The following is a 27458-nucleotide window of genomic DNA, read 5'->3' as shown; positions in this document are numbered from 1 at the left end:
CACAGAAAGGCCCTCGCCGGCCACGGGGCTCGAACCCGGACCTTCTTGCTGTGAGGCGACAGCGCTAACCACTACACCACCGTGCCGCCGGAACCAGATACTATCTAGTAAAATTTGCCAGGTTAACTTAGGCTGTTAATTTACCAGCATGTAAGTCACAAGCTAGAAACACTTTCACCGTGTCCGTGCCATTTAAAAGAAAATATTGAGTTTGAATAAGTATGAATCATGTTTATATTGTCAGTCAAAATGAAGAGAAAAACTACTTCCTACTTGGTCAGTCAGTGTAGTAAGCCCAGTCCTGAGAGGAGGGAAAGTGGTTTGGAGAGGGAGATGCAGGATGACCATGATGAGACAGAGTCAGACAGTGAAGGAGAGTGCTCACCAGTTGCTCTTCATGGAAGTGAACTTACAGGAACTGGACCTGAGGTACAGCCCACCACCTGCCTTATGCATTTAGGTTCAGTCCCTCTATAGCAGGGGTATTCAACTAAAATTTAAAGAGGTCCAGTTGGAGAAAATTTCTTGAAGCAAAGGTCCGGAAGATCATAATGTCTAACTATTTAATGTGATGTATATTTAAGTAGCCTAGTAGTTGTATCAACATCTGCATGTATTCAATACCTGACTGTCAAATCAAATTAATTCAGGACAATTCGAAAACTTTTTGACAATATTTATTGTCGGGTAACATAGAACTGAACATATACGTATGATTGCCGATATGTATAATGTTCTCTCATTTACTAAATAAAAGTAGGGCTGCATTTCAAAATAAGAGAAAACAAAATGTGAAAATTGTGCATGTTCAAATAAAGTGCTTAACTTCAGAAAAATAAAATAAAGGGTGGAAAGGCTTGAATTTCCCCTTTTCTGTTTCACATGTTGACTCAACAGTCTCAACCAATTTTACAGACAATAAATCTCAACACATCTTAACAACTGAACAGTTTTAGGGGCTCACTTTCATCCCCTCTTATATTCAACTCCCCCACTTTTTTGCTCAGTGAAAGAATTGAGCTCTCGCTTGTCCGGCCAGGATTTTAAACCTGGGCTTGAATGGAGTCTGGGCCATTCTCATACACATGTGGAGGTGCTCATTGGTGAGCCTGGAACGATATTGAGTTTTGATTATGTTCATTGTGGAGAAAGCTGCCTCGCAGTTGTGTGTGGAGCCAAACATGGTCAAAATGTATAGGGCTACTTTCCTCAGACCTGGGAAAGCTGTCTCAGGGACCATTTGGAGCCAGAAAGTGGAAGGGTCAGTTCTTACAAACTGCTCTTTCAGGGCCACATCTGCTTGGAGATCAACCAATTGCATCTGCAGAGGCCCAGCATTTACCCATTTAAAGTGCTGTGCCACTTCCTTTGAGAACCCCCTGACATCTGTGATGAGAAATGGGTTCTGAATGAACATGGTGAGCTGCTGTCCAAAGCTGAAGCTGTCAAAACGGTTGCTGAAGTTTACAATCAGCTTATCAATAAAAAGTCAACAAAAAAGAAGACACATCTCACTGTCCCTGAACCTGTTCCTGCACTGCTGGGAAGTGTGCACAGTCTCCCTGCAGGTCTTCCTTGAACACCTCAAGTTTCCTCTGACGGAGCGGACAGCTGTCATCAGTTCACAAATTGAATCGTCCTTGCCCTGTAGCCTCAAATTCAGTTCATTCAGATGTGAAGTGATCTTAACTACAACCCTGCACTCCCGCGGGACCCGACGCAAAGCAGTGCGGCGCGGGACAAATTTTGAAAGCTCATTGTGGGCGCGGGCGGGAGGGGGAGTGCACAATGCGGGCGCGGGCGGGAGAGGTGATAAGCTGCAGTCCCGCTAACTAAAAACGTGTTTAAAATAAAATTTATAAATTATTAATTTATGTCTATCGTATATAATTTGTGCTGGATATTTTATTTGGCATTAATAAAAACATTTTAAGATGCCTAAATTTGCGGATGTGGTCTAATCTTGTGTACGTTTCCTATTCCTTTCCGCTTTTCCGTGTTTGAGATCTCCGATCATGGCAGAAGAGCAGAGCTCCTCTAGTGAAGCTCACAGTGCTTCAGAAGTAAGTGCTGCTTTAAAAAGAGGTACATTTACCGTTAAAAAGTCAAGAGTATTAGTCCTAAGTATTAAAAAGTATTAACTAGTATTAAAAAGGACTGTATTGCACAGATTGTTCAATTTAAAGCGAGAAATAGACAGTGTATAATCTGAGGAGCTGGTTGTGGTTGCGCAGCACTTCATATGAGAGGAGAATGAAATCGTGGTTGGAATCATAACGCCACAGACTCGGAAGTGGGAGTGCGAGTGCGCAAAGCGAGAGCTGTCAATCAAAGCGAGAGCTGTCAATCATGAGTGCATGCAGCGCTCAACTTGGAATGTGTCAGCAGAATGTCAGAGTCTAAACAATAAACTTACAATAAATGAAGGATCGGTCAGTGGAGAGCTCAGCTAAGCTCAGCATGTTTAATTCCCCAAGCCAATGACAAGAACTTTCGTGAGAAATAACGAGAACGTCTGCATCATGCGGGATTTGCGGGCGGGAGCGGGACAAAATATGGCAGGCGGGAGCGGGACTGAAAATCATAATTCTTTGCGGGAGCGGGCAGGAGCGGGACTGCACAATGTGGGAGCAGGCGGGCGCGGGACTGAAAATTCTGTCCCGCGCAGACCTCTAATCTTAACCAAAAAGGCCACATTGTCCATCTGTTTCTCATTTTCTAAAAAGAGAGAAAACTGTGTTGCCTTCTGACTTCTTAGCTCTGCCGAAAAAGATGCTACTTCCCTCCTAATGGACCAAAAGCGCGCCAACACCCTGCCTTTGCTGAGCCATCTCACACTGTTGTGCAGCAAAAGATCATCAGCATTGGCATCAACTTCTCTGAGGAATTCCCTAAGCATGCGATGCTGGTAGGAAGAGGATGCCCTGAGAAAACTGATCATTTTCATCATTGTATTCATCACCTCAACATGCTCATCTGACAGGGAGGCGCAGAGGACGGATTGATGAACGATGCAATGGTAAGCTATGAGCTCAGGATTGTCCTCTTTCAGTCTTGCTACAGCTCCTTTCTCTCTCCCGATCATAGCAGGGGCTCCATCTGTGGTTATTGAAACCACTTTTTTTGGCTTTATTCCTCTCTTTGTTAACATCTCCTTAATGGCCAGGTAGATGTCTCCTCCTCTTGTACTGGTCTGAAGGGGAGTGACACCTAACAGGTCTTCACAGAATGCTTTCTGGTCTGTGTTGAAAAACCTGACATACACTACCTGCTGAGCACTGTCACACACGTCAGTGGACTCATCCACAGCTAAGCCTACACATGGTGCCTTACGCATGGCTTCATCTAGCTGGGTTAGCACGTCCTGAGTCAATATTTCACTTTTCTTCGTGGCAGATGATGCTCACATGGGTATTTGCTTTATTTTATCACAAAGCTCTTGCTTTTGTTTTCCCTCAAGTAGTGTTTCAGCTACTGCACTCGTGCATTCTTTGACAACCCCTCCATCAGTAAATGGCCTTTTGTGTTGACCCAAAATCCAAGCAACTCTGAGGGAACACTCATGAGCACGTTGTTGGGCAGTGAATGTGTGGCTCAGGATCCTGGTGGACTGGTCATACTGGACTCTGAGACTACTTATTTTCTGTGATCTCACTTCAGATTTGAGTGGGTATGTTTGTTCAAAGCCTTTGTTTTGTCTCATTATGGCGTTTCACATTGGCACTTTTAATAAAGTGCCACGGTTTCTGAACATATGAGACACACTGGTTTAGTGCTCCCAGAAGGAAGTATGAACAGAAATGAGTCTGTCCATTCCGGATTAAATGCTCCATTTTCACTGTCCACTTTTCTTTTTTTGGAAAGCGTCATTTGTTCCTTATTTTTCTCTCCCTTTCTCCGTCTCACTCGTCTTTTTCCTCAACTTTCTCCGGCTCAGTTGTCTGTATCTCTCCCTTTGTTTTCTACATGTATCGCTATCTTTCTTTTTCTTTCTACCGTCTTTTCATGTGTAACTTGCCTCTAACTCTCTCATCTGTCTGCACTGTAGAGTCGCAATTACCGCCTGGAATGCTGCAGACTTGATTGGCTGAGTGGCATCACGTGGAATGGCTTAACTCGCATGTAATTAGTCTGTGCGTTTCCTCATCCACTAAACCACTACCGTAAAGACTACAAAAGCTGCGCCGGGATAAAATAGAAGCGACCCGTCAGGTTTTAAATCATAACCTTCTGTTTTGGTTGTAGGTTCGGGTCCGTATGGGACAGCTTCTGGGTCCGGACCCGGACCGCGGTCCGCCTGTTAGTGACCTCTGCTCTGTAGGATAGGATTCTGCCTTCAACAGCCAATGTGGAATGTTCTTTTGAAAGCCAAATTAGTGGGAAAAAAAAGTTCATCAACTTAAAATCCGGCATGCTGACAGTTTTGGGGTTTTTTTTAACTTATTTTTTATTGGGTTTTCAATGACAGCATTCCAGTATGTACACTTTTCTCTATCCAGCTGTAGATGACAATTGTACACATGATATCCAAATTAAGATTACAAGCAAATAAGACAAACAAAACAAAAACAAATATCCACTCCCAATTAAATACATTAAATATATTAAATCAAATATACATATTCAGACATTCATATCCACAAGCACACATACAAATAAGCAGTCAGGAACCCACAGAACTTACACTAAAACACTAAGGCACTGTGTGGATTATGTAAAAGAGGTGGTAAGGGGGGAGGCTAACCAGTCTTATTGTATTAATAAAAGGTACAACAGGACTCCACCGCTTAGTAAAGATGGGCTTTTGGAGCCTTAATAAATATGTAATGTGCTCCATCTGATAGAGGTCCCAAACCTTCTGGATCCATGTGTTATATGAAGGGGGGGTTGGTTTCAACCATCTAATAGTTATGCACTTCAGTGCAACTGTAAGTAATATATTTAAGAGATATTTCTTGGACCTCCCATTCAATCCTTTAGGAATTACTCCTAATAGAGCCACAGTAGGATCTTGAGGTATGTCCTGTTGGAAAACCTCTTTAAGAGAATCAAAAACCTCTCCCCAGAATGTCTTTAGTTTCAGACATAACCAGAATATATGGGTATGATTGGCGCTATGTGCCCCACAATTCCTCCAGCATGAGCTGGAATGTGCCTGGTTCATTCTAGATACTATTTCTGGAGTCCTGAAAAATCTAAATTATTTTCCACTTAAACTCCCTCCATGTATTTGAACTTGTGACCAGGTGTGCCTCACTACACGCCTCCTCCCAGACTTCCTGTGATATAACCATATCCATTTCTGCCTCCCACCTCTGCTTCATTTGTAAGGAGTTTTGTGTATTCATGTATAAAAATATATTGTAGAATCTACTAATCATTTTTCCATCTCTATTTCCTGTTTGTATTTCTATTAGGAACTGTTCGATAGGAGAAGTTTTTATGAGTTTTCCCCATTCCTTGTGCCCTGTCAGAAATGTTCTAAGTTGTAAATATCGGTAGAAATCTGTCTTAGGGAGACCATAATCATTTCTCAACTGCTCGAATGTTCTTAGATGACCAAAACTGAATAACTGGTGCAGATATACCAAGCCATACCCTGACCACCTTCTAAAGGCAAGGCAAGGCAAGTTTATTTATATAGCACATTTCATACACAATGGCAGTTCAATGTGCTTTACAGAAGCAAAAACAAAAACAGTAAACAATAGAGAAATAAAATTACATAAAATTATTTTATTTTTAATCTAAAACAATTAATTAAAAGAATTAAAAGAAAATAATAAGAATTAAACAATAGTAGAAATAAAATAATAAAATGCCAAAAAGAAAAAAGGAGAAAAAGAAACCAGCGGAATAAAATAGAATAAAATTAAAGTAAATTTAAAACATGCAGAGAAAGTAAAGATTATAAAAAATGTAAAAATATTAATTATTTAACAGAAAGCATCTGAAAACAGCTTGGTCTTTAACCTAGATTTGAAGCTGCCAACAGCAGGAGCATTTTTAATGTCCTCTGGGAGTTGGTTCCATAGCTGTACTGCATAGTAGCTAAAAGCTGCTTCACCACACTTTGTTTTAACAACTGGTTTTAATAGTAAATTTTTCTGCTGCGATCTGGTAGATCTGATTGGGTTAGGCCGCTGCAACATATCAGAGAGGTAATTGGGCCCTGTACCATTTAGAGATTTGTACACCAGCAGCAATGCTTTAAAGTCAATTCTGTAGCTTACTGGAAGCCAGTGAAGGGACCTTAGAATTGGAATAATGTGCTCTGTTCTTTTTGTTCGTGTGAGAACCCTCGCCGCTGCATTTTGAACCAGCTGAAGTCGTTTGATGGTCTTTTTTGGCAGGCCTGTGAAAAGGCCATTGCAGTAATCAACCCTACTAGAGATGAAGGCATGTATTAGTTTTTCCAGATCATTTTTTGACATAAGTCCTCTTAGTTTGGAAATGTTTTTTAGGTGATAAAATGCCGTTTTAGTGATTGCTTTCATGTGACTGTCAAAGTTTAGCTCGCTGTCAATGAAAACACCAAGATTTTTAACCATTTCTTTAGTTTTAATCCCTTTTGTGTCAAGAATAGTGGTAATCCTGAGTCTTTCATCTTTTTTTCCAAATAGAATTACTTCTGTTTTATCTGTGTTCAGCTGAAGAAAATTTTGTGACATCCAGCTATTGATTTGATCGATACACTGGTAGAGACATTCAAGGGGGGCATAATCATTAGGTGATAGAGCAAAATAAATTTGGGTATCATCTGCATAGCAGTGATACAAAATTGAATTTTTATTGATAATTTGCCCAAGTGGGAGCATATAAGGGTTGAAAAGTAATGGTCCAAGAATCGACCCCTGGGGGACACCACAGGTCAAGGGCATTGACGTTGAGGAACAATTTTCCAGGGTAACAAAGAAGCTTCTATCTTTTAAGTATGATTTTAACCAATTGATAACTTTACCAGTCAATCCAACCCAGTGTTCAAGTCGATATAGCAGTATGTTGTGATCAACAGTATCAAAAGCTGCACTGAGGTCCAGTAATACCAGGACCGATGTTTTGCCTGCATCAGTATTAAGACGTATGTCATTTATAACTTTAATCAGCGCTGTTTCAGTGCTATGATTGGCACGAAATCCTGACTGAAAATTATCAAAACGGCTGTTTGATATCAAGAAGGCAGTTAATTGATTGAAGACAATTTTTTCCAGGATTTTCCCGATGAATGGTAGATTTGATATTGGCCTGTAATTATTTAACACTGAAGGATCCAGATTATTTTTTTTTAAGAAGGGGCTTTACAACAGCTTTTTTTAGGGACACAGGAACAACGCCAGTCTCCAAGGATGTATTTATAATTTGAAGCACATCTGTAATTATAAGATGAAGAACAGACTTAAAAAAGTTGGTGGGCAGAATGTCCAGTTCAGATGTTGAGGAACTGAGATTTTGTACAGTTTTTTCAAGAGTCTCATAATCAATTAAACAAAATTCTGACATTGTGTTAAAGTTATCTATCTGTGTCATTGGTGATTGCAGTTTTTCAATTTTTTGCAACTGAGATATATTATGAGAAATATTCTGCCGTATTTTATCAATTTTACCTTTGAAAAAAGATGCAAACTCATTGCATTTATTAACTGATAGAAGTTCAGGTGCTAATTGTGGTGGGGGATTAGTTAGCTTCTCTACTGTTGAAAATAGCACACGGGCATTGTTCATATTCCTGTTGATGATGTTGGAGAAGAAAGACTGTCTTGCTTTACGAATTTCATAATTATATTTACAAAGCATCTCTTTATGGATTTGATAATGGATGTGAAGTTTAGATTTGCGCCATTTTCTTTCAGTCTTTCTACATTCTCTCTTTAGCAGTTTAACAGCCGGGTACTGCTTCCATGGTGCTTTCTGCTTATCACTGACTCTTTTTATTTTGAATGGAGCAATATCATCCATAATTTGGGTCATATTTAATTAAAAAATTCCAGTAAATCATCTATAGAGTCTGACATTTTGGTTGAGTTCTGTAAGAGAGCTTGCTCAAAAAGAACATGTGTTGTCGTTTATGACTCTCCTACCTATAGTTGTTGAGCTGTTCTGAATGTGAGGAGACATAGAAACTTCAAAGAAAACACAGAAATGATCAGATAAGGCCAGGTCAACAACAGTATAAGAAACAGTAAGACCCTTTGTGATGACGAGGTCAAGAGTATGACCACGAGAGTGGGTCGGTCCCTGTACATGTTGTACTAGGTTAAAGTTATCAATAATTGCAAATAGTTCTTTGGCATAAATGTTATCAGTATTATCTACATGCAAGTTAAAATCCCCAGATATAATAAGACAATCAAACTCTAAGCAAATGACTGATAACAGTTCACCAAACTCTTCAAGAAAGACTTTGGCTGAATGTCTCGGAGGCCTGTAAATAGTTAATAATAATATGTTAGGAGAGCATGTAACAAGTGCACATAAGTGTTCAAAGGACGTAAAATCACCAAGTGAGGATTGTTTACATTGAAACAAAAAAAGCCGATGTCCAAATTATTAGGTGTGAAGCTCTTCATAGATCCAATGCTGATTAATGGTGATATTTGTGTCGGTAATCCAAAAGTTGACTGTATTTTAATCCAAATTTTAAGAGTGTTCTTAGTCCAAGTTGCCATTTCCTTTATGGGAACATCCAGGAAGGGTAGGTCTTGCAGAGACTTTAGCGAGCATTGATCTTTTTCTATATTAAGCCAATGTGTACCTATTGTTCTGAAGCCACGCTATCATCGGTTTCATTTGTGCAACCCAGAAATAATATTTTAGATGATTGGGAAGTTTAAGGCCACCGTTTGATTTAGATAACTGGAGGGTTTTAAGTCGAATTCTCGGGCGCTTTTTTGCCATATAAATCTTGACAACATTTTCTCCAAATTATCGAATGTAGATTTTGGAATTTCTATAGGATACTTTCAACGTGCCCTAGCAGAGACAGGGGGAGCATAGACCACCGTTCTAGATCGTTATTAATGCTCCGAATTATTTTACTATAATTAGCATCAAACAGATTCTGCAGAGACGGGGGAATGTACAGTGGGGCAAAAAAGTATTTAGTCAGCCACCAATTGTGCAAGTTCTCCCACTTAAAAAGATGAGAGAGGCCTGTAATTTTCATCATAGGTACACTTCAACTATGAGAGACAGAATGGGGGGAAAGAATCCAGGAAATCACATTGTAGGATTTTTAATGAATTAATTGGTAAATTCCTCAGTAAAATAAGTATTTGGTCACCTACAAGCAAGCAAGATTTCTGGCTCTCACAGACCTGTAACAAATTCTTTAAGAGGCTCCTCTGTCCTCCACTCGTTACCTGTATTAATGGCACCTGTTTGAACTCGTTATCAGTATAAAAGACACCTGTCCACAACCTCAAACAGTCACACTCCAAACTCCACTATGGCCAAGACCAAAGAGCTGTCAAAGGACACCAGAAACAAAATTGTAGACCTGCACCAGGCTGGGAAGACTGAATCTGCAATGGGTAAGCAGCTTGGTGTGAAGAGTGGTCTATTTTGATGTCCCGGTCCATCTGCAGGGCTTCTCTAATAACTTTTGATACAGCTGTCGGTGAGCTCGAGTCCGGCTGTTCATAGATGCCGGTTATTCGGATGTTGCCCTGTCTCATCCTGCCCTCCATATCCTCACACCGGTCTTTTAGGGTGACCACCTGTTTTTGAAGATTGGTCACCGTAGACTGCAGCGAAACCACCTAGTCTGACCATGTTGACAGTCCACCTTTCATGTCCTGAATGTCCACATTCATCTGCTCAATTTCTGTGCGGATCGCGGCTGCGTTAGTTACGATGTCCGACCGCATCGCCTGTATTTCCAACTTTAGGACATTGAGGTCCTCTGCCAGTGCGTTCTTAAGTTCCTCTCTGATAATTATGGAGATCTCTTCCCTTATGCAGGGCTCGAAATTCGCGGTGGTCCGGTCGCCCGAGGAGACTTAATTTGTCATTTGGCGGGTAATTCCTGTCACTAGCCAGCCCGGCTGGCTAGTTGAAAATAAAAAAAATATATGAAGCGAAGATTCAGACACACCGTCAACTAAAGCCAACACATATTAAGCGCGTGCCGTGTCTGTGTTAATCGATGTGTTTATCGGCAGGACGGAAAATACCAAAGAATTCCGAATCATATCGTGTACGAGTCAGGCTGTCGGTTTTTTCACTACTGCGCATGCATATAACGCATCTCGCTGAATATCGCGGTAATCACGTGTAGTATTGGACCAGGTGGGTGGAGCACAGAAGCACGGCAGGCCAGAACGGAGTTCTCAATGAACTATTTATTGCTAGCTTTTCAGCCTTTTATCACTTCCCAGCCACACGCGCACGCACACACGCACGTGTTCTGGTTGGGGAGAGAGAGCTCCCTTTCTCTGCTCTCCTCTCCTTTTAAAGGGCGCGGTCACTGGGGAAGACACACAAACAGGTTAATCCCCATCAGGTGCAATGATCTCACCACTTACCTTCCCTGACTCCGCCCTCCATTCACAGACCGACGCTTGGCCACGCCCCCACTGCCACATCACGTTATCAAATTCAATAGATGTGGCCACATTATCACCCATTTAAACACGTGTGGTTTTGTTTTTGTTTACATCCACATCTGCCAAAGCTACATTGTGATGTGGAATTTTGTGAAAGGTGTACAGAAACCGCCAGAGACGGGGACAAAGCGACCTCACTGCTGAGATATTATATCACCTGTAATTTGCACATTCTGAGTCAGGGAACATTGCCCTGAAGACGGTGCTCACGTCTTCGTTAGACGTATAGGAGTGTGTCGGCTAACCGTTCGCAAAACCCACAGCATTTCAGCCTTCAGTGTAGTACATGGTTTTCCCCAAAGCGTTTTAGTGTATCGGGCCCGATCCGCTTGCTCTGCCTGCCAATACACTTAGTCACTTTAGTTAAAATCCGATACGCTTAGATTTATACCGATACGTTAAATTTCCTACCCACAATTAACTCGATACATAGGAGAGCAAATAACAGATCCATTTACATATCGATCGATATTTGTGTTCAACAAGCTGTCTTTTTTCCAATGTTTGTGTTGATTCTGTCAAAGTAATATGTCCGCGTGGTATGATGTAAACAAACTGTAATCTGTCGGCTGTGTCAAGATCACGTGTTCAAACCGTCCAATAAGAATATCGAAAGAAAACGTCAGACATCCCGGAATTTTCCGATTCGTTATAAGCGATCTCATTGGCTGCCGATGTTGTCCCCCACCAGACGGACAAAGCCGACTGATTTTAATAAGTGAGGAGAAGACTCGCTGGACAATTTGATCCACATCAGCATGGATGACAGCGAGATGGACTATGAGAGGGCTGCCCAACATTGGGCCAAGCAAAAGCCAAGGAGAATTAATCTGCTTTAAAAGGAGTAGAAAACTTAATCCATTAGTTTGGGTTTGCAGAAAGATTATGTATTTATAAACACTCTCACAAAGCGAAGTTGTCCAAATGTGTCAAATACAGCATCATTTCAAATAATAAATCATAAGCAGTTTTGGCAGTGTGATGTTACTGGGATCCATTTAACAAAAGAAGGCTCCGGATTATTCTTCTGTTAAAGGCTCACAGTGACCTCACACTGCCAAATACGCTTATCATTATTATTCGAAATTATGCTGCATTTGACACTTATTAACAAATTCTCTTCATGAATGTGTTTAAGTGCATAACCTTTCTGCAAACTTAAATGTGTGAATTAAGTTTTCTTTTCCTTTAAATGTTTTAATCTTAATCTAGTCCATTTAATAAAGTGCCAAAATGTAAACTTTATAATATGCACTTGCCTTACTTTTCTATCCAGTGTATCCTAGTTATACATATATTACGGTAATTGCATCAGAAACATTCTAAATCATTACAGTTATAGTAATACAGCAACTTATTTTACGGTGGCAGTTCTGAGGTTCAGATCCCTTTGTGATCAACAGGAGGTCATGATGATCGATTCTCTTCATTGGGTTGCATAAGATGGAGCAAACCACTGGTCATATTTTCATGCACATTTTTGTTACAGCGCTACTTGACCATAGGTAATTAAGGAATCCCCGTAGATTTTCAGTCGATCATAGACCTCAGTAATCTATAACAAAACAGTTTAACCTGCATGTTGAACTTTAAGGTGAAATTTCAAATGTGTTTACATTAATACTATTTAGGTCAGAAATCAGTGAAACACTGGGAAAATCTGTCCTATAATCATGGATCTAAACCCTCTCAGAGACGCTGAAAATGCACCTGAGAGCATCGATTTTCAGTAAATGCCTCGAGGGGAAGATGCCCCCCCCCCCCCCCAGTTTCGCTTCGTGCCATCGGCGCTCGATTGTCTGTGTATTATCAGGCCAGAATTTAGGGCTGTAATTTGTTCTGGGGAAAACACTGTAGGAGTTGGGGAGAATGTACTGAAGGCATTACTTGTACGGGGTCCCGAAGACACCAAAGCGGGCGTAACGTTAGTGTCTGCATTTGCAGTAGATACCGGTGCCGCAAACATCCGAATGGGGACAGTTGTTGTCTGACTGTCGGTATAGCGCTTGTGCTTCTCCCCTTTCATATGTGCGCCAAGGGCTTTACAGCCCATTGTCCCCAATTTAATGCTTTAATTTTTTTTTTTAACAGTCTGCACCGCGCTTCGTACTCCGTCGTTTTTTGTAACCAGCCGCTATTGTAACCCTCCCAGAGGGTCAGGCTGGGTTCCCACACCTCCACTGCTCTCAGCCTGAACACCGGCTCGCCACAGGGTTGTGTACTTAAGCCCACTCCTTTACACCCTCTACACGTGTGACTGTGTCTCCACCCACCTCAGCAACAAGATTGTAAAGTTCACAGATGACACGACCGTGGTCGGACTCATCTCGGGCGAGGAGGGTGAGCTAGCATACAGGGACGAGGTGGAGCGGCTGTCAGAGTGCTACAAAGTCCACAATCTGCTCCTCAATACCACCAAAACAAAGGAGCTGGTTATTGACTTTAGGAAAAAACAAAGCTGACATCCAGCCACTCATCATCAACGGGGTCTGTGTGGAGAGGGTCCTGGTGTTCAGGTTTCTCGGCATTGAGCTGGAGAACTACCTAACCTGGAGTGCCAACACCAAGGAGCTGCTGAAGAAGGCGCAGCAGAGACTGTACTTTCTGAGAATCCTCAGAAACAACTGTCTCCCCCAAAATCTGCTCCGGGCCTTCTATCACTGCTCCATAGAGAGTGTGCTCACGTACGGACCGTGTGTTTGGTACGGCAGCTGCACATCCTCAGAGAAGGCGGCGCTCCACAGGGTCGTTAGGGCAGCAGAGAAAACAATAGGCTGCCCCCTCCCCACCCTGGAACAGATTTACACCTCCAGATGCCGCAGGAAAGCAACGGACATTTCAAAAGACTCTTCACACCCCGGTCATTGTCTCTCCCAGCTTTTGCCATCAGGCAAGAGATACAGAGCAATGAAAAGCAGGACAAACCGCCTAAAAACAGTTTTTATCCCAAAGCAATCATGGCTTTAAACTCAAATGTGCAATCTGTGCAAAATATATATGCATGTGTGTGTATATATTTTCTTATCAGTGTAATCTGTGTACATACAGAACCAAAACAATTCTGTTTAGACTATTTTCAGTGCAATCCGTGTCCATATAGAACCATACAATAGATTTCTGTTTATATTCTGTTTATACCCTTTTACCAGTGCAACTCTGTATACTTCACTATTTATTTTTATACTTTATTTGTTCTCCCTTTTTTCTTTCTATAACTCATTATGAGTCAACAGCACCTTCAGTTTCATTGTACCTTTGGAAAAGTGACGATGACAATAAAGACTTTCTCTCATCTCCAGGCATGCAAACTGGTCAGGGGTGAAAAAGGTGAGAAGGGCGCACGGACACACGGCACGCGCGCAAAAGTACATTTCGTAGTCTACGTTACAAAAAAAATTGCAACCAGTATTAAGCAGGCAACATTCAACATCACTCATCATTTCCCTTTCAACTGTTGTGTGTACTAACTAGGTTTTATCTGGACAGGATGTTGTGTAATATACCATACCACATATACCATACGGTCAATTTGAAGATCGAGATGGTGATTTTGAATTAAAGAACAGGCATGTACAATGGGCATTACATATTGGATTTTTTTTAAAATAAAAAACTACAAGTTCATCTCGGCCTAAAAAATTTGGGCAGACACTCCCGCGCGGCACATGCCAGCAATTCCCCCCGTCCCCCTATGAAATGAGCAACAAGTAGGAGAATTATACACGGTATCATACCTAAAATTTTATCAGAAATATAGATACGATACTATGATTCTCCCCAACATACTACATTAGATAAGCTAACCTCATTTATAAAAGATACACACTTGTATATGACATATGTGATATATATGATGTATATTCATACATTGTTACTTTATGGAAATCTTCAGTAAGTTTGGTCTTTTCATGAAAGCCTGTTGTAGACCTAAATATAATGCACATGAAATGACACTCCTCACCTCAACATGTCCTTTACAATCATTTAAGCCACCATGGGCAATGCTGAAACCACTGCTGCAAACAGTACATCGTGCGAAACTGTCATTATTGTTGACCCTTATCAGGCAGGGAGACTATCAACTAGGGATATTATCAGGCAGGGAGACTATCAGGCAGGGAGACTATCAACTAGGGATATTATCAGGCAGGGAGACTATCAGGCAGGGAGACTATCAGGCAGGGAGACTATCAGGCAGGGAGACTATCAGGCAGGGAGACTATCAGGCAGGGAGATTATCAGACAGGGAGATTATCAGACAGGGAGATTATCAGCTAGGGAGATTATTAGACGGAGACTATCAGGCAGGGAGACTATCAGGCAGGGAGACTATCAGGCAGGGAGACTATCAGGCAGGGAGACTCTTTTGTGTAATCTGAGCTGAAGTGGGTTTTGTATTTTGGTTTTTTGGGGCGCGCGCTCTCTCTGCCATGCCGATCCTGTAGGCCGCACTGACTCAACTGAAAACTTCGGTCCTCGAGAAAAGAGAAGCCCGCCCACACTGAAGGCTGATTGGCTTATTTTGCTGAGTAACCCAATCAGGATGCTCTTTGTCTCGCGCACTCCGTCATATGCGCTCTCTCGCGCGCTCCGTCATATGCGCTCTCTCGCGCGCTCCGTCATATGCGCTCTCTCGCGCGCTCCGTCATATGCGCTCTCTCGCGCGCTCCGTCATGTGCGCGAGGCAGAGATTAATGCTTTGATTGGGATTTTTTTTTTTTTTTTAAATCGCGAGTCTGATTGTGTGGCGCTGCGCAACACACTGGTCTGTGTATGGGAAACCCTGCATTGCTTGCGCTCTACAGCCAGAGCAAGCTAGAACAAGCGGTTGTCATGGGGATTTGAAAAGACGCTTGGTGCTTATTTTTAGGAGAAAAACACCCTGTCGGCTTTCTAGCTCTCGAAAAAAAAAAACTATTTGAAAACCATCCATTGTGAAGAGGGAATTTCTCTATACCACGCCACTGAGCTGATCATGTGTTCGTTTTCATCTCCCTCATATCTGGCGACAGTAAGCTATAGCAGCTGGTATTTACATCTGTAGCCGTCTTATGGAGCTAGCTAACGTTATGTCTTAAACTTGATTTCAGCACGCATGTTAAAACATATTAGACATAGTTACATTTATGTACACATTTCTGGCACTGTAAAAGACTTAACTCAACACGTAACAGCAACAAAATCCAACGACTTTTCCAGTTATTCACCCCCGAGCGCGCTGGAAACTGTTCCACTGGTATGTTCAGATCCAGTCGCGAGATGAGGTTGCCAGCTCTCTCTATAAAAAGGTGACTTTGCGGTCTGAATCTGTGGAATATTCGTAAGCGAGGACTGGCAACCAGCAGTGGGTTGCGCACCAGCTTGATCAGAACTCCAATGGAAACGACGCGCGTTACTGTTTATCTCGATTGGCTGTAACCTTGTAAGTGAAATGTTTGGCAACAGTAACGTTGTAGCCTGCCTACCCCCCCCCAAAAAAAAAACTCTTCGGATCTACACGATTCACACAAGTGACCTATTTTGGGACCAAAACGGCGAATTTCGCCGAAAGGTGAGGAGTTTGCATGTGTGCATCTCTTATACTTTTCATCCTCGAGCCAGTTATCGTTAAGCCTGCATTTGCCCATCTTGCCGCGGCTCGTGTCTGAAATAGCCACTCAAACACTTCTTCGTCTATAAAATTATGCATGTCAACCCCTACGGATTTCCTGTATTCCCTACGGATTTTGGCATTTTAAAAATGGTACGGGCGTAGTGGTATTCAACTACGGATTTTTCTACATTTTCACCTTAAAATTTTGATTTATTACCATCAAAAAAATTGTCATGAAATACGAAAATGCATGGGAGCCGCCATTTTCTACATTTAGAATTACTCAACCGGTACTTCCGCTAGTACCAACAAGCCATTCCGAATGTCTGAACATGCGCAATTGTGATTTTCCTGCACACCGAGCGGGAAATAACAGCACATGTAGCGTAACAATAGACAGGTCAAGAGGTCACGATGTCGGCACCACCGAAGAAAAAACTCAAAACATCTAAAACTGGAGGTCGCTTTCTTCCCGAATTCGATCCAGAATTTTGGACATGCCAGTGTGTAACATTGGTACAGCGGAGTCAGTTTTCAAAACTTTGGATGAAGTATTACAGTAAGTATGTTATGTCCATTTTAATGAATATAGAATAAATACATTTCTATTTGTATGAATAATTTCTGAAATATAACTTTGTTTTAAAGATGCATGATGATCGTAGTACTAATAAATGAGATGATCATTTAAAATCAAGAGATGAGAAAAAAATTAAATGCCTGATGTGATTATGTATTTGTAAATAGGCTTTAATATATGAATAAAAATAAATTCTTTAACTCTGTTATGCACAATTATCTCCTTTGTATGATTAATGTCTGAAGTATACATGTTAAAAAGTTGCATATCATTTAAGTATGTTATTTATGAGAAATAAATATCTCTTTTGTGTTAATTATGTCTGAAATATTCCTTTTAATATAAGTTGCATGTAATTTGTTTTAAAACATTTGTAATTATGTGGAATTAATATTTCCTTTCGTATTGATGATGTCTGAAATATTTTTTTAAAAGTTTGATATAAATTGAAAATTTTGATATTTTTTCAGGAAGCAGGACATTCCTTGGACAAATTGTGTTGGCTTTGCCAGTGACGATTGCAGCGTCATGATTGGGAGAAAGAACTCTGTGCTGACAAGAATCCGAGAGAAACAGCCCAACATCTTCAACATCGGATGTATTTGCCACTTAGCAAATCTTTGTGTTGCTGCTGGAGTAAGAGTTGTCGATTCCTGTGGATGAACTCCTCATTGACATTTATTTCCACTTTGAACACAGGTGATTTTAGTTACACATGATAATTCATCATATTTATGTTAAGGCCAAAACAAAAAAGTGTTCTGTGTCAGATCACAAGGCATAAATAATTTAGTAGGTAATTGGTAGGGAAGAATACAACAATGTGCCAAGTGAACCCCAAATTATTGGATGATGTGAGAAGAGACAGTAAATTTTGTTGAACTGATATAGGGTTAAGAAAACACTGACTGTTGTTTAATTGAGTGTTAACAGTACATATGGATGTACAGAAATAAACCAGTGCATATATTAGGCAAGATCTGATACATTTTTATTATGCATGAAATATTACTATGGATTTGGGATGGAAATTATGGATTTCTTTACCAGGGAGTACAGGTGAGAGCCGTGAGGGGTTGACATGTATGTCTATTTCTACGGCGTGCATACAGGCCTACAGGGAAACACTGCCACCTAAATAGTGTGTGATGCCTGTCCTATAGGCACACGCTTCTTTAACTGTCTGGTTAGACAGGGACGTGCGCTGGTGAAATAGCATGAAAAATAGTCTCTCCGGACATCGATAACTTTCTTTCATTCCACCCAGATGAAATTTAATGCCACTCTTCGAAAATTACCGAAATTTAATACGTTTTAAAACCTTAAAAACTGTATATTTTATTTAAGACTTTTGAATACTTTTTAAGGATCTGCGGAGACCCTGAGCTTATGAAATCTTTCTCCTACAGTAGCCAGTACTCTTCTAAATGAAGAAATGTATAAATACATAATAGTAATTAGAAAAAATATGATTTATGTAACAATAGATAGATGAGCATTGATGCATGAATCCATGGGTTTAGAAGCTCCGGCGACAATTCCATATTTCAGTGCAAAATCGCAAGCTTAAACTTGGTCTACACAGACTGTGCACTGAACCCATGCGAGCTCTCTCAGCCTGCTGGCGGATCCGCACGTGACGTCACGAATCTGGCTCCAGACTCCCTTGGGATTTTTCCAGATGCGTTTTGTTATTTTATTTTTTTCTGCTGTAGACAGATGGCCTTGTGCAACATTACCCTTCTGGATGAGTGTGTAAAGGGACATACTTTCATGAAAAAAAACACACTAAATTGGTCCAGGATATGCACTTTCAGGCCTCGTGGTATTCCCATCACACATGAATTGAATATTCTCAGTGCCAGGATTGTGTTTATTGTGATGCCTGCAGGCACTTTGGCCTTCCAAACACCGAATCAGTTTTCACTTCTGATAGGGGCGATAAAAACTGGAAATAGGCAACGTTCAAAGATGGAGGCTTTGCGTCCCATGCCAAGTATGAAGCGCACACAAATGTTATGCTAGCCTGGAAAAATCTTGAGATGGAGGCCCACACACAAAACAAGACATATTTGATGACTAAACTGTCACAAGAGCAAACACAACAGATACAGGAAAACTGTGATTCTATTAAAAGTGTAGCTGAAGTTTTACTGTTAACTGCAACACCAAACAGCACAAAGGGGTCACAGAGAGAGACAGTGGATTCAGGCAACAAGGGAAACTTCCTCACTATATTAGAGGTTCTTAGTAACCACAACACAGCTGTGAAAAAGAAACTGAAAGCTGTTCATGCTCAATATACAAGCCACCAAATCCAAAATGAAATGTAGGACACATTTGCAGAAATGGTGCGCTCCACCATCATCAGTGAGGTCAAGGAAAGTCAAGTCTGCTCTGATGGCAGATGAAACCAAAGATGTAAAAAAGAGAGAACAAATTTCTCTTCTTCTTCTTAGGTATTACTACAGGGGAGCTGTAAAAGAGAGCTTTTTGCACTTTGAAGCTGCAGAGCATCTTAATGCTTCAGGGTTGGCGAACAAAATAACACACACCCTTGAAAAATAGGGGCTGGAATATAGGGACAATTTGATCGGACAAGCTTACGATGGAGCATCCGTCACGAGCGGCAAGAACTCTGGAGTTCAGGCTCGTGTAAAGGAAGTGGCAAAGCAGGTCTTTTATGTACATTGTAATGCCCACTGCCTTAATCTAGTTCTTGTGGACACGGTTAAAGCTATCCCAGAAGGAGAGTGCTTCTCTTCTATTGTGCAAAGACTGGACACATTCACATCTGGGTCCTATGTTCACACCAAATGGCTCAATACACGGAAAGAAATGTACAATGGGGCGCCAAGGGAGCTACAAAAGTTAAGTGGCACACGGTGGGCCTGTCAACATAAGTCTTGTCAAACAGTTCTTGATAGACTGCCTGCAATTATCAGCGTTTTAGAAGAAACCGTGGAAGAAAAGAATGGTGATGGGTCAGTTGATGCAAGAGGCCTGCTTGGCCAAATGGACCTCCAGTTTGTGGGGCTTCTAGTTGTAATGACTGGGCTTTTTGGGGAGGCAAGATGCCTCTCGGATGCCTTGCAGTCTCCTAATCTGGATTTAGGTTTAGCTGTTGATTTAGTTCAAGCTCTTGTACAGACTCTTCAAGACTGCAGGGCTGAAACATACTTTGAAGAGCTGTGGAAAGAAGTTCTCCATACAGCTGAACAGGGCAACATCAAGACTGATCCTGCACCCAAAAGAGAGAAAATACTGGGCAAAAGGCTTGATGGACATGCGGTCATGAGTCAGCTAGGTGGGCGTCCTGAGCAAAAGGACGGTTTTCGCACAGGGTTATTTTACCCAGTCCTTGACCATATGCTCAGTGAGATCAACACACTGTTTTCTCAACCCAACTGTCAAGTGATGAGGGGCGTTCCGGCGCCGAATCCCATAAACGCTACATTTTGTGATGAAGCAGCTCTGCTACCCTTTGCATCCATCTATGGAAGCAATATTGAAGACATGAGACACGAGTTACATCAGCTAAAAAGAATCCTGGAGAGGAAAAGCCACGCAGGCCAAGAAAAACCATCTAGAATAGTTGAACTGACCAAATTCATTGAGCCCCAGCATGAGGTGTTTCATGAGGTCTTTAGATTGTGTAAAATGGCAGTCACCATCCCTGTGAGTGCAGCTGCCTGTGAAAGGAGCTTTTCAGTGCTGAAGCTGATTAAAACTGACTGAAGATCAACTATGGATGATGAAAGACTGAGCAACCTGGGTGCTGTGAGTGCGGAGTCCGAACGAGCCGAGTCCCCGGACATGGAGGAATTTGTAAATAGGTTTGCTTTAAGTCACATGAACCGGAGGATACGACTTTTGTCAGTTTGTTTGACACGAGTGTCTTCTGTAAAACTCAGTTTGGCTTCAGCAGCACAAGAATACAAGTTTGATTGACAGGAGTGTGTTCTGCAATACTGCGATTTGTAAATATCATTTGTAAATCAGTTTGCTTCGAATCACAGCAACACAAGAATTAAACTTTTGCAGAAGTGCCTTCTGTTATATATCTATAAGTACCTTCTCTTATTTATTATATATCAGTACATTTTTTAATTGTGTGAGCTTCATCAATTAAAAAGGCACAATTTTCACAACTGTTTAAGGTTTTTTTTTTAATCAGCTTAGTCTCATCTCATTATCTGTAGCCGCTTTATCCTGTTCTACAGGGTCGCAGGCAAGCTGGATCCTATCCCAGCTGACTACGGGCGAAAGGCGGGGTACACCCTGGACAAGTCGCCAGGTCATCACAGGGCTGACACATAGACACAGACAACCATTCACACTCACATTCACACCTACGCTCAATTTAGAGTCACCAGTTAACCTAACCTGCATGTCTTTGGACTGTGGGGGAAACCGGAGCACCCGGAGGAAACCCACGCGGACACGGGGAGAACATGCAAACTCCACACAGAAAGGCCCTCGCCGGCCCCGGGGCTTGAACCCGGACCTTCTTGCTGTGAAGCAACAGCGCTAACCACTACACCACCATGCCACCCATAATCAGCTTAGTAATACATTTAAAATCTTATTATGCAGGTCTTCATGATGTAATTCTACATGGCAGTCACTGCCTGCCCAGATTAATGAGGGAGTGACCAAGAAACACCACGAGACCTACAGCAACTTGCCACACAGAAAAACAACAACAACAAGAGATCAGTTTATGTGCCACCCCTGTGTGAACAATGATCTCAGTCTGGCCACCCCGAGAAAAACTGTCTGGCTCCGCCACTGACGAGTGGGGAGTTAAACTCTCGCGGGTACCAGAGGACCCGCCCCCCACTGTAACCCTAACTGTATAGGCGAGAGGCCGAGGGCTATAGAAGCGGAGATCGGCGCCGCCCAATGCACCTTAAGGACGTGGTTAGTACTGGGACGGGAGACTGCCTGGGAAGACCAGGTCCTGACACGGGAAGGACTCGGACTTTGATTCTAATTAACAGTGTCATTAATAATGATAATACTGAGTGTTATATTTATTTCTCTCATCTGTTGTGTGGGATATTAAACCATCAGCAGCTGAAGCTGAACAGAGAACAGCAGAGTGACCATGAACTTTAATCCGAGAGAGAGAGAGAGAGAGAGAGAGAGAGAGAGAGAGAGACTGAATCTCAGATGGGTCTCTACTAGACTTATAGTGCACTACACAGGGGCAATAAACTCGTTTCTCCGGCGTCTACAGCGTGCATTTATAAAACACTATAGATTTATATTATTGTCGAATCAAGGAACTAAAAGTCTGAATCACGGTGAAAAACAAGCACCATCATGGATTCAAACAAAGATCGGCTAATGTCAAACTTAAAGCGTTCATTCTGAGGAGAATAAACATTCGTGTCTTTTCTAAACCACATTACTGACTGATCATTTATTACCAATTAAAACATTCCTGAATTATAAAACTGAGTGTAAAATATTTACATCTCGGGTTCATCAGGTTCGACAGATTTAGGGAGTCAAATTTACAGTAAATAGAAAATGTACATCAGAGGGACATGAAGACAGAGAGCCAGATGTGCTGAGCTTTTTCACTTCCCATGAAATTAGTAATAATTTATATCTGCTAGTGGCTATATTTATTACTGTATTAGATTATTTGAATTATTCAAAAATCAGCAGAAAGACGGTTACTATGGTCGGCTCCATTTAATTTTTTTTTTTATTTAAAAGCCTATTTTTTCCTTCAATTCTTTGGCATTAACGTCTCATTTTAGTTTTCAAATTTTATATTCCCGAGATCATTTCCACCATGTCACTGCTGCTCACACAGAGGGCAGTTAGTTTGAGTCTCAGGTGCAGTTTGTGGGATTCGTTACAGTGTTGTAGTAAATTTCACAGTGAGTTCAGACACATCGCAGTCGGATCAAGTCCCGTTTTGTGCTGCAGCTTCTCACATACGTCCATCTGACCCAAAGACTCTGTGACAAATCATCAGTGTGCAGTGAACAGAAACAATCTTCCTCCTCAGGACACTGATGATGAAGCTAAAACCTCTGCTTCAGTCTCACTATTAGAGAATGGGTCTTACTGAGGAGCAGGTCATGTGACTCTCAGAGAGATGATCTTACCACAGTATCTCCAGTTTACAGTGAGGATTCTCCAGTCCAGCACAGAGACGCTTCACTCCTGAGTCTCCCAGATTATTATCGGACAGATTCAGGTGTCTCAGGTGTGAGTGGTTTGATCTCAGAGCTGAACTCAGAGCAGCACAGCCTTCATCTGAGACACCACACTGCTTCAACCTGCAGAGACACAATGACACACACTTCATCAACAGATTTAATACTGACTTTAAAGATGTGTCTGATGATGGACTGTCTCCCTTCTCTTGTCCAATCACAAGATATTATTAACTCTGACCAGTTATTAAAGCTATTTTTGATTATACTTGACATCGAGTCTACAAGAGGTGTAAAGGTTTTACTGGTTTAAGGAAAAGAGAAAAAAGAAACCTGACTCATCTGTGTTTAACAGGGTTTTCATTAGTAACCGATTGCCGATCGAAATCATCGCTTGTAATGACGTCTGAATCGGCTGTTTTTCGGCCAAATGCAATTTTCCCGTAATTGTTCGAGCTTTCTCGTTGGACTTACTTGATAAGGAACGCTGTTACTTGTGCGCCGTTTGGTTGCTGAGGCTGTGTACATGTGACTAGATAAAAGGTGGGAACCGATTGGCTAATCTTCTTATATCGTCCAATCATTTCGCGCGTATTAAATTATAGTATATCACATGGTTCCCACATGGTAAGATGGCGACCCTATCCTGTATGGCAGAGGTCACCAACCCATCGATCGCGATCGACTGGTCGATCTCGGAGGCTTTCCCAGTCGATCTTGGGGGATGAGGAAAGAAATTGGAAGATTATACAGAAATACACTGCAGTATATCTGATTGGCGTTCATATTACATGTCTTCCGATAGGCCCACTACAGCTTTCCCCCTCTGTCGCAGGGTTCTTTTTTTTTAACTCCTGCTGCTTACGTCTCATGTCTCGGAGCATCGTCACCATGGTGATAGCCTCGCAATACAGTTAAGGGTTCTCCATGAGGGGTTTTAGAGGTGAGGGCCGCCCCCCTTTCTGTGATTCCCGCCCCCGTTTAATTTCTGCCGCCCCTTTACAAAAGGAAGCATGATATTGCCTATAAAACCGTGAGGATAGAACCTGGCTGTCAGTGTTACTGTAGCTCTTGAAGTGTTTCCGCGGACTCGAGCCTGGCATGAACCGCTCCGACCCACTATAATGACACCAATCTATCACCAGCCAATCAGGAGACTTAATCAAACACATCCCCCGCCCACCAATCTATCACCAACCAATCAGGAGACAATCAAATGCATCCCCCGCCCACCAATCTATCACCAACCAATCAGGAGACTTAATCAAATGCATCCCCTGCCTACTTGTGTCCGCATCTGAGACGTTGAATTTTCACAGAAGGAGGGAAGAAGTTGACTGAGGTAAGACTGTGTGATAAATTAACGAACGAATAAGAGAGGAATTTCAACATCTAGGGCTTAAGTTTGTTACCGTTAAATAAGCATTGCTTGTACAGTAGCGTTATGTCGTTACAACATTGACCCACTTTTAACATGCCGAGTACCGACTGTAGCCGCTAACATGCTAATTAGCTTGCTGTCAAGTTTTTCCTTTGCCGAGCTTTAAGCGTAAGGTCATGGATGATACTGCTGCTTGTTCCTGCCGTAATACGATACGTGATATGAACCGAACTATAAGGCACTCACTGACCGTGTTCAGTCACAGCCATCACATTGACTTGAGCAGCGTGATGAACTGTAACCTCTGTAGCATGACAGCAGTCATTGGTAGTAGCATCACTGCAAGTTCATATTTGTCTTTATTGTGCATGTATGGTTAAAGAAAATCAGTTCATGTTGAATTGAAATTGTCATTTTGTCACTTAAGTTACAATTTGTGATATATCATCACTGTTGTGTTGTAATTTCAGTTGACAATTTCCATTTTATGTTGCTGTGAAATTAATTAATTTAGTGTTACAATACAAACAAGACAGTGCAACTGATGTTAACAGTTCAGCTTTCTCATCACAATATTATTAGTTGATATTAATAACAATCCGAGTCATTGGTGGTTCATTCATTCTGCTCACTACAGATATAGGCCTATATATTTTTTGTGTATAGTTAATTTCCATTGTATGTTGTACTGAAATTAAGTCATTTAGTCAGCTCTCACAAGACATTAAAAAGTTGGACCAGGGTCTTAAATCTTATTCAGTTAAAATTAGGCTAAATAAAAAGCCTCAACTTGAAACAGTCTAGTCTGGATTTCTTTTTCTGTCAACGCTTCAAGGGGTAGATCTTGCTTGCCATCTAGGCAGAGGTTAGGGATCTCGGGCATAAAAAGGTTGGTGACCACTGCTGTATGGTATAGCATGATGGCGACCGCGAAAAAATGAAAGCGAACGCTGTTTAATTTCGGCTTCGCAGAAAAAAATGGTAAGTCTCACGGAAAATGCCCAGCAGTGTTCTCCACGGGCGCTTTTAAAGTGGCCCGCCACCCTTCCCTTGGCCAACCCCCCCCCCCCCAAAAAAAAAAACCCGTGACTTCATTAGTATTCACCAAATAAATCATAAAGTATTCGCTTCATTATAAATTTGAAACTATTTAACACACAGAAGACCATTAAGCGAATGCATACGGGGCGACCTGAAGTGGCCAAAATAACGAGCCAGCAGCTAAATAACTCAGCAGGTGTTTGTAGCATTATTGTCAAACAGGTACGCTTATCTATAGTCTTTTCTGACCCTACACCGTTACAGTAATCATATAACAGCGCACACACACACGCGTTAAGTTCAGGTCTTTTATTTTGCGTATCTGTGATCGTGTAGGCGAGAGCTGCATTTTCCCGCTGCTTCAGTGTTTGTTTACTGCAGGACTTCTGGGCTCCTGGGTCAAAGGACCCGAACTACGGAGGCCGGGTGGCTTTGTAGTGCCAGTCTCGGGCACGCGCACCAGCTGGTGCATGGATTGGAGTGCTTTCACCCAATTAACATTAATTATGTGTATTGTAAAAAATATATGCATTTATTGTAATTGGGTATTTTGTTTATGCATGGAAGTTCATTTATTTTTCTCACACAGAAAAAATACAATTAATTCAGGGATGCGCAACAGGCGCATCAGTCTCAACTGAAACGTCAGATGAGTCTCACATTGACAATAAAGATATGTACAGTAAGAATGCGTTAATTTTCTGTAAAATGATTTTAACAATGATTTAGCATTTCCTATCCATTTATTGGCCAGTTTCACTGTCAAAAAAGCCCAAAGTCCATCAGCTTCAGGGGGATTTTGTCCCCCTGGCCCCCCACTGGGGCCCCGCCTCCTCCTTATATTTTTGAAAAGTGGAGAACCCTGCCCAGTTTGCATTTTAAAAGAGTTATTGCTATTTTGCATGTTTGTCGTTATACATTCGATTTCTTTATTCTGCAAGCGTTGGTGTTGCTCTGATTTCCCAAATCTTGATTGGGTTTTGTGGCATACGAACTGTAATCGCCATGAGACCCAGGAATGACTTGAATTTCTATTTCAGATGGACCATGGAGAGCTAACGACTGGCTGTTAGAAATTGCAAAATTCGTTTTTGGCTCTGGGCTCCGCCCCCCCGGTCCTCCCACCAGGGCAACATTTCATCTGTTTTCCATACTAATGAAAACCCTGCTTTAACTGTATTTTTATCCCCACGTATCAAATTCTCAGTGTGTTTAATTAGTGCTTTAATGCAGAAGTGATGAGTTTAATGAGGAATATATTTGTTCTGCATGTTGGACTGTTACAGTCAAATTCAACTGAAAATCAATAATGTACACAAAGAGATGATCTTACACCAGGCTCTCCACTTTACAGTGAGGATTCTCCAGTACAGCGCAGAGACGCTTCACTCCTGAGTCTTCTAGTTTATTCCCAGACAGATCCAGTGTCCTCACAGTCAGATGCAGTTCTCTCAGATTGGAGGTTTCTGAGTTGAGCGCTGAGGCCAGAGCTTTAGCGCCGCTCCCTTCAATTCTATCACAACTGATACTGAAGGAAATAAAATAAAACATAATAAACTCACCCAAATGATCAAAGTCAGGTTGAGATGAAGCAGGCAGAGTTAGAGGCAGAGTCATATTTATCTGAACAGCTCGGACATTGGATTTGTTCTCTAATTAGTGAGCTACTGAAATGATCACCAGCCCCGTGCTGAAGGGGTTTTATGGAGCGACTCATGATGAGCTCGTTGGATAACAGTGTGTGTGTGTTGCCAGGTGCTCCTTATTTGTTCCTGGTGCCAGTGATGTACAGACTGGACATGTTCTTCCCCTTACACTCTGTGTGTTGTGTCTCCCTGTCTGACTTTCCCTGTGTGTGGGGGGTAAAGACCTCTCCCAGAAAAGGACACTGCAGTTTGAGACAGAGCTTTTTGTTTCAGAGACAAATAAACACACCAAAGAGCGACAGCATGAAAAAGAATAAAAGCTGTGAGAAGGTCGACAACAAAAAAGTTACAATTTATAAAAGCTGTCAGGACATTACAACAACAGAATAATTAGCGCGGAATAAATTTACATTAGACCAAGCAAAAAATAAAAA

The 27458-nt window shown here is 41.7% G+C and overlaps 1 protein-coding gene across 3 annotated transcripts in view; it reads right to left on the bottom strand.

Annotated features, from left to right (window-relative positions):
• LOC132882260 (NACHT, LRR and PYD domains-containing protein 3-like) overlaps positions 1–27458 on the bottom strand; it is a 61375-nt gene that overhangs the window by 14720 nt on the left and 19197 nt on the right. For 2 of the 3 annotated variants that reach the window (XM_060915535.1, XM_060915536.1), the window contains 2 exons: positions 26712–26906; positions 22906–23079 (listed from right to left, as the gene is read on the bottom strand). In XM_060915535.1, the coding sequence (XP_060771518.1) occupies positions 22906–23079; positions 26712–26906 (369 nt within the window). The remainder of the gene's footprint in view (positions 1–22905; positions 23080–26711; positions 26907–27458) is intronic. The other variant, XM_060915537.1, reaches the window with a different exon arrangement.

The sequence above is a fragment of the Neoarius graeffei genome, chromosome 2, assembly GCF_027579695.1.
Source record: "Neoarius graeffei isolate fNeoGra1 chromosome 2, fNeoGra1.pri, whole genome shotgun sequence".
NCBI lineage: Eukaryota > Metazoa > Chordata > Actinopteri > Siluriformes > Ariidae > Neoarius > Neoarius graeffei.
This window is presented reverse-complemented; position numbering and strand designations above follow the sequence as displayed.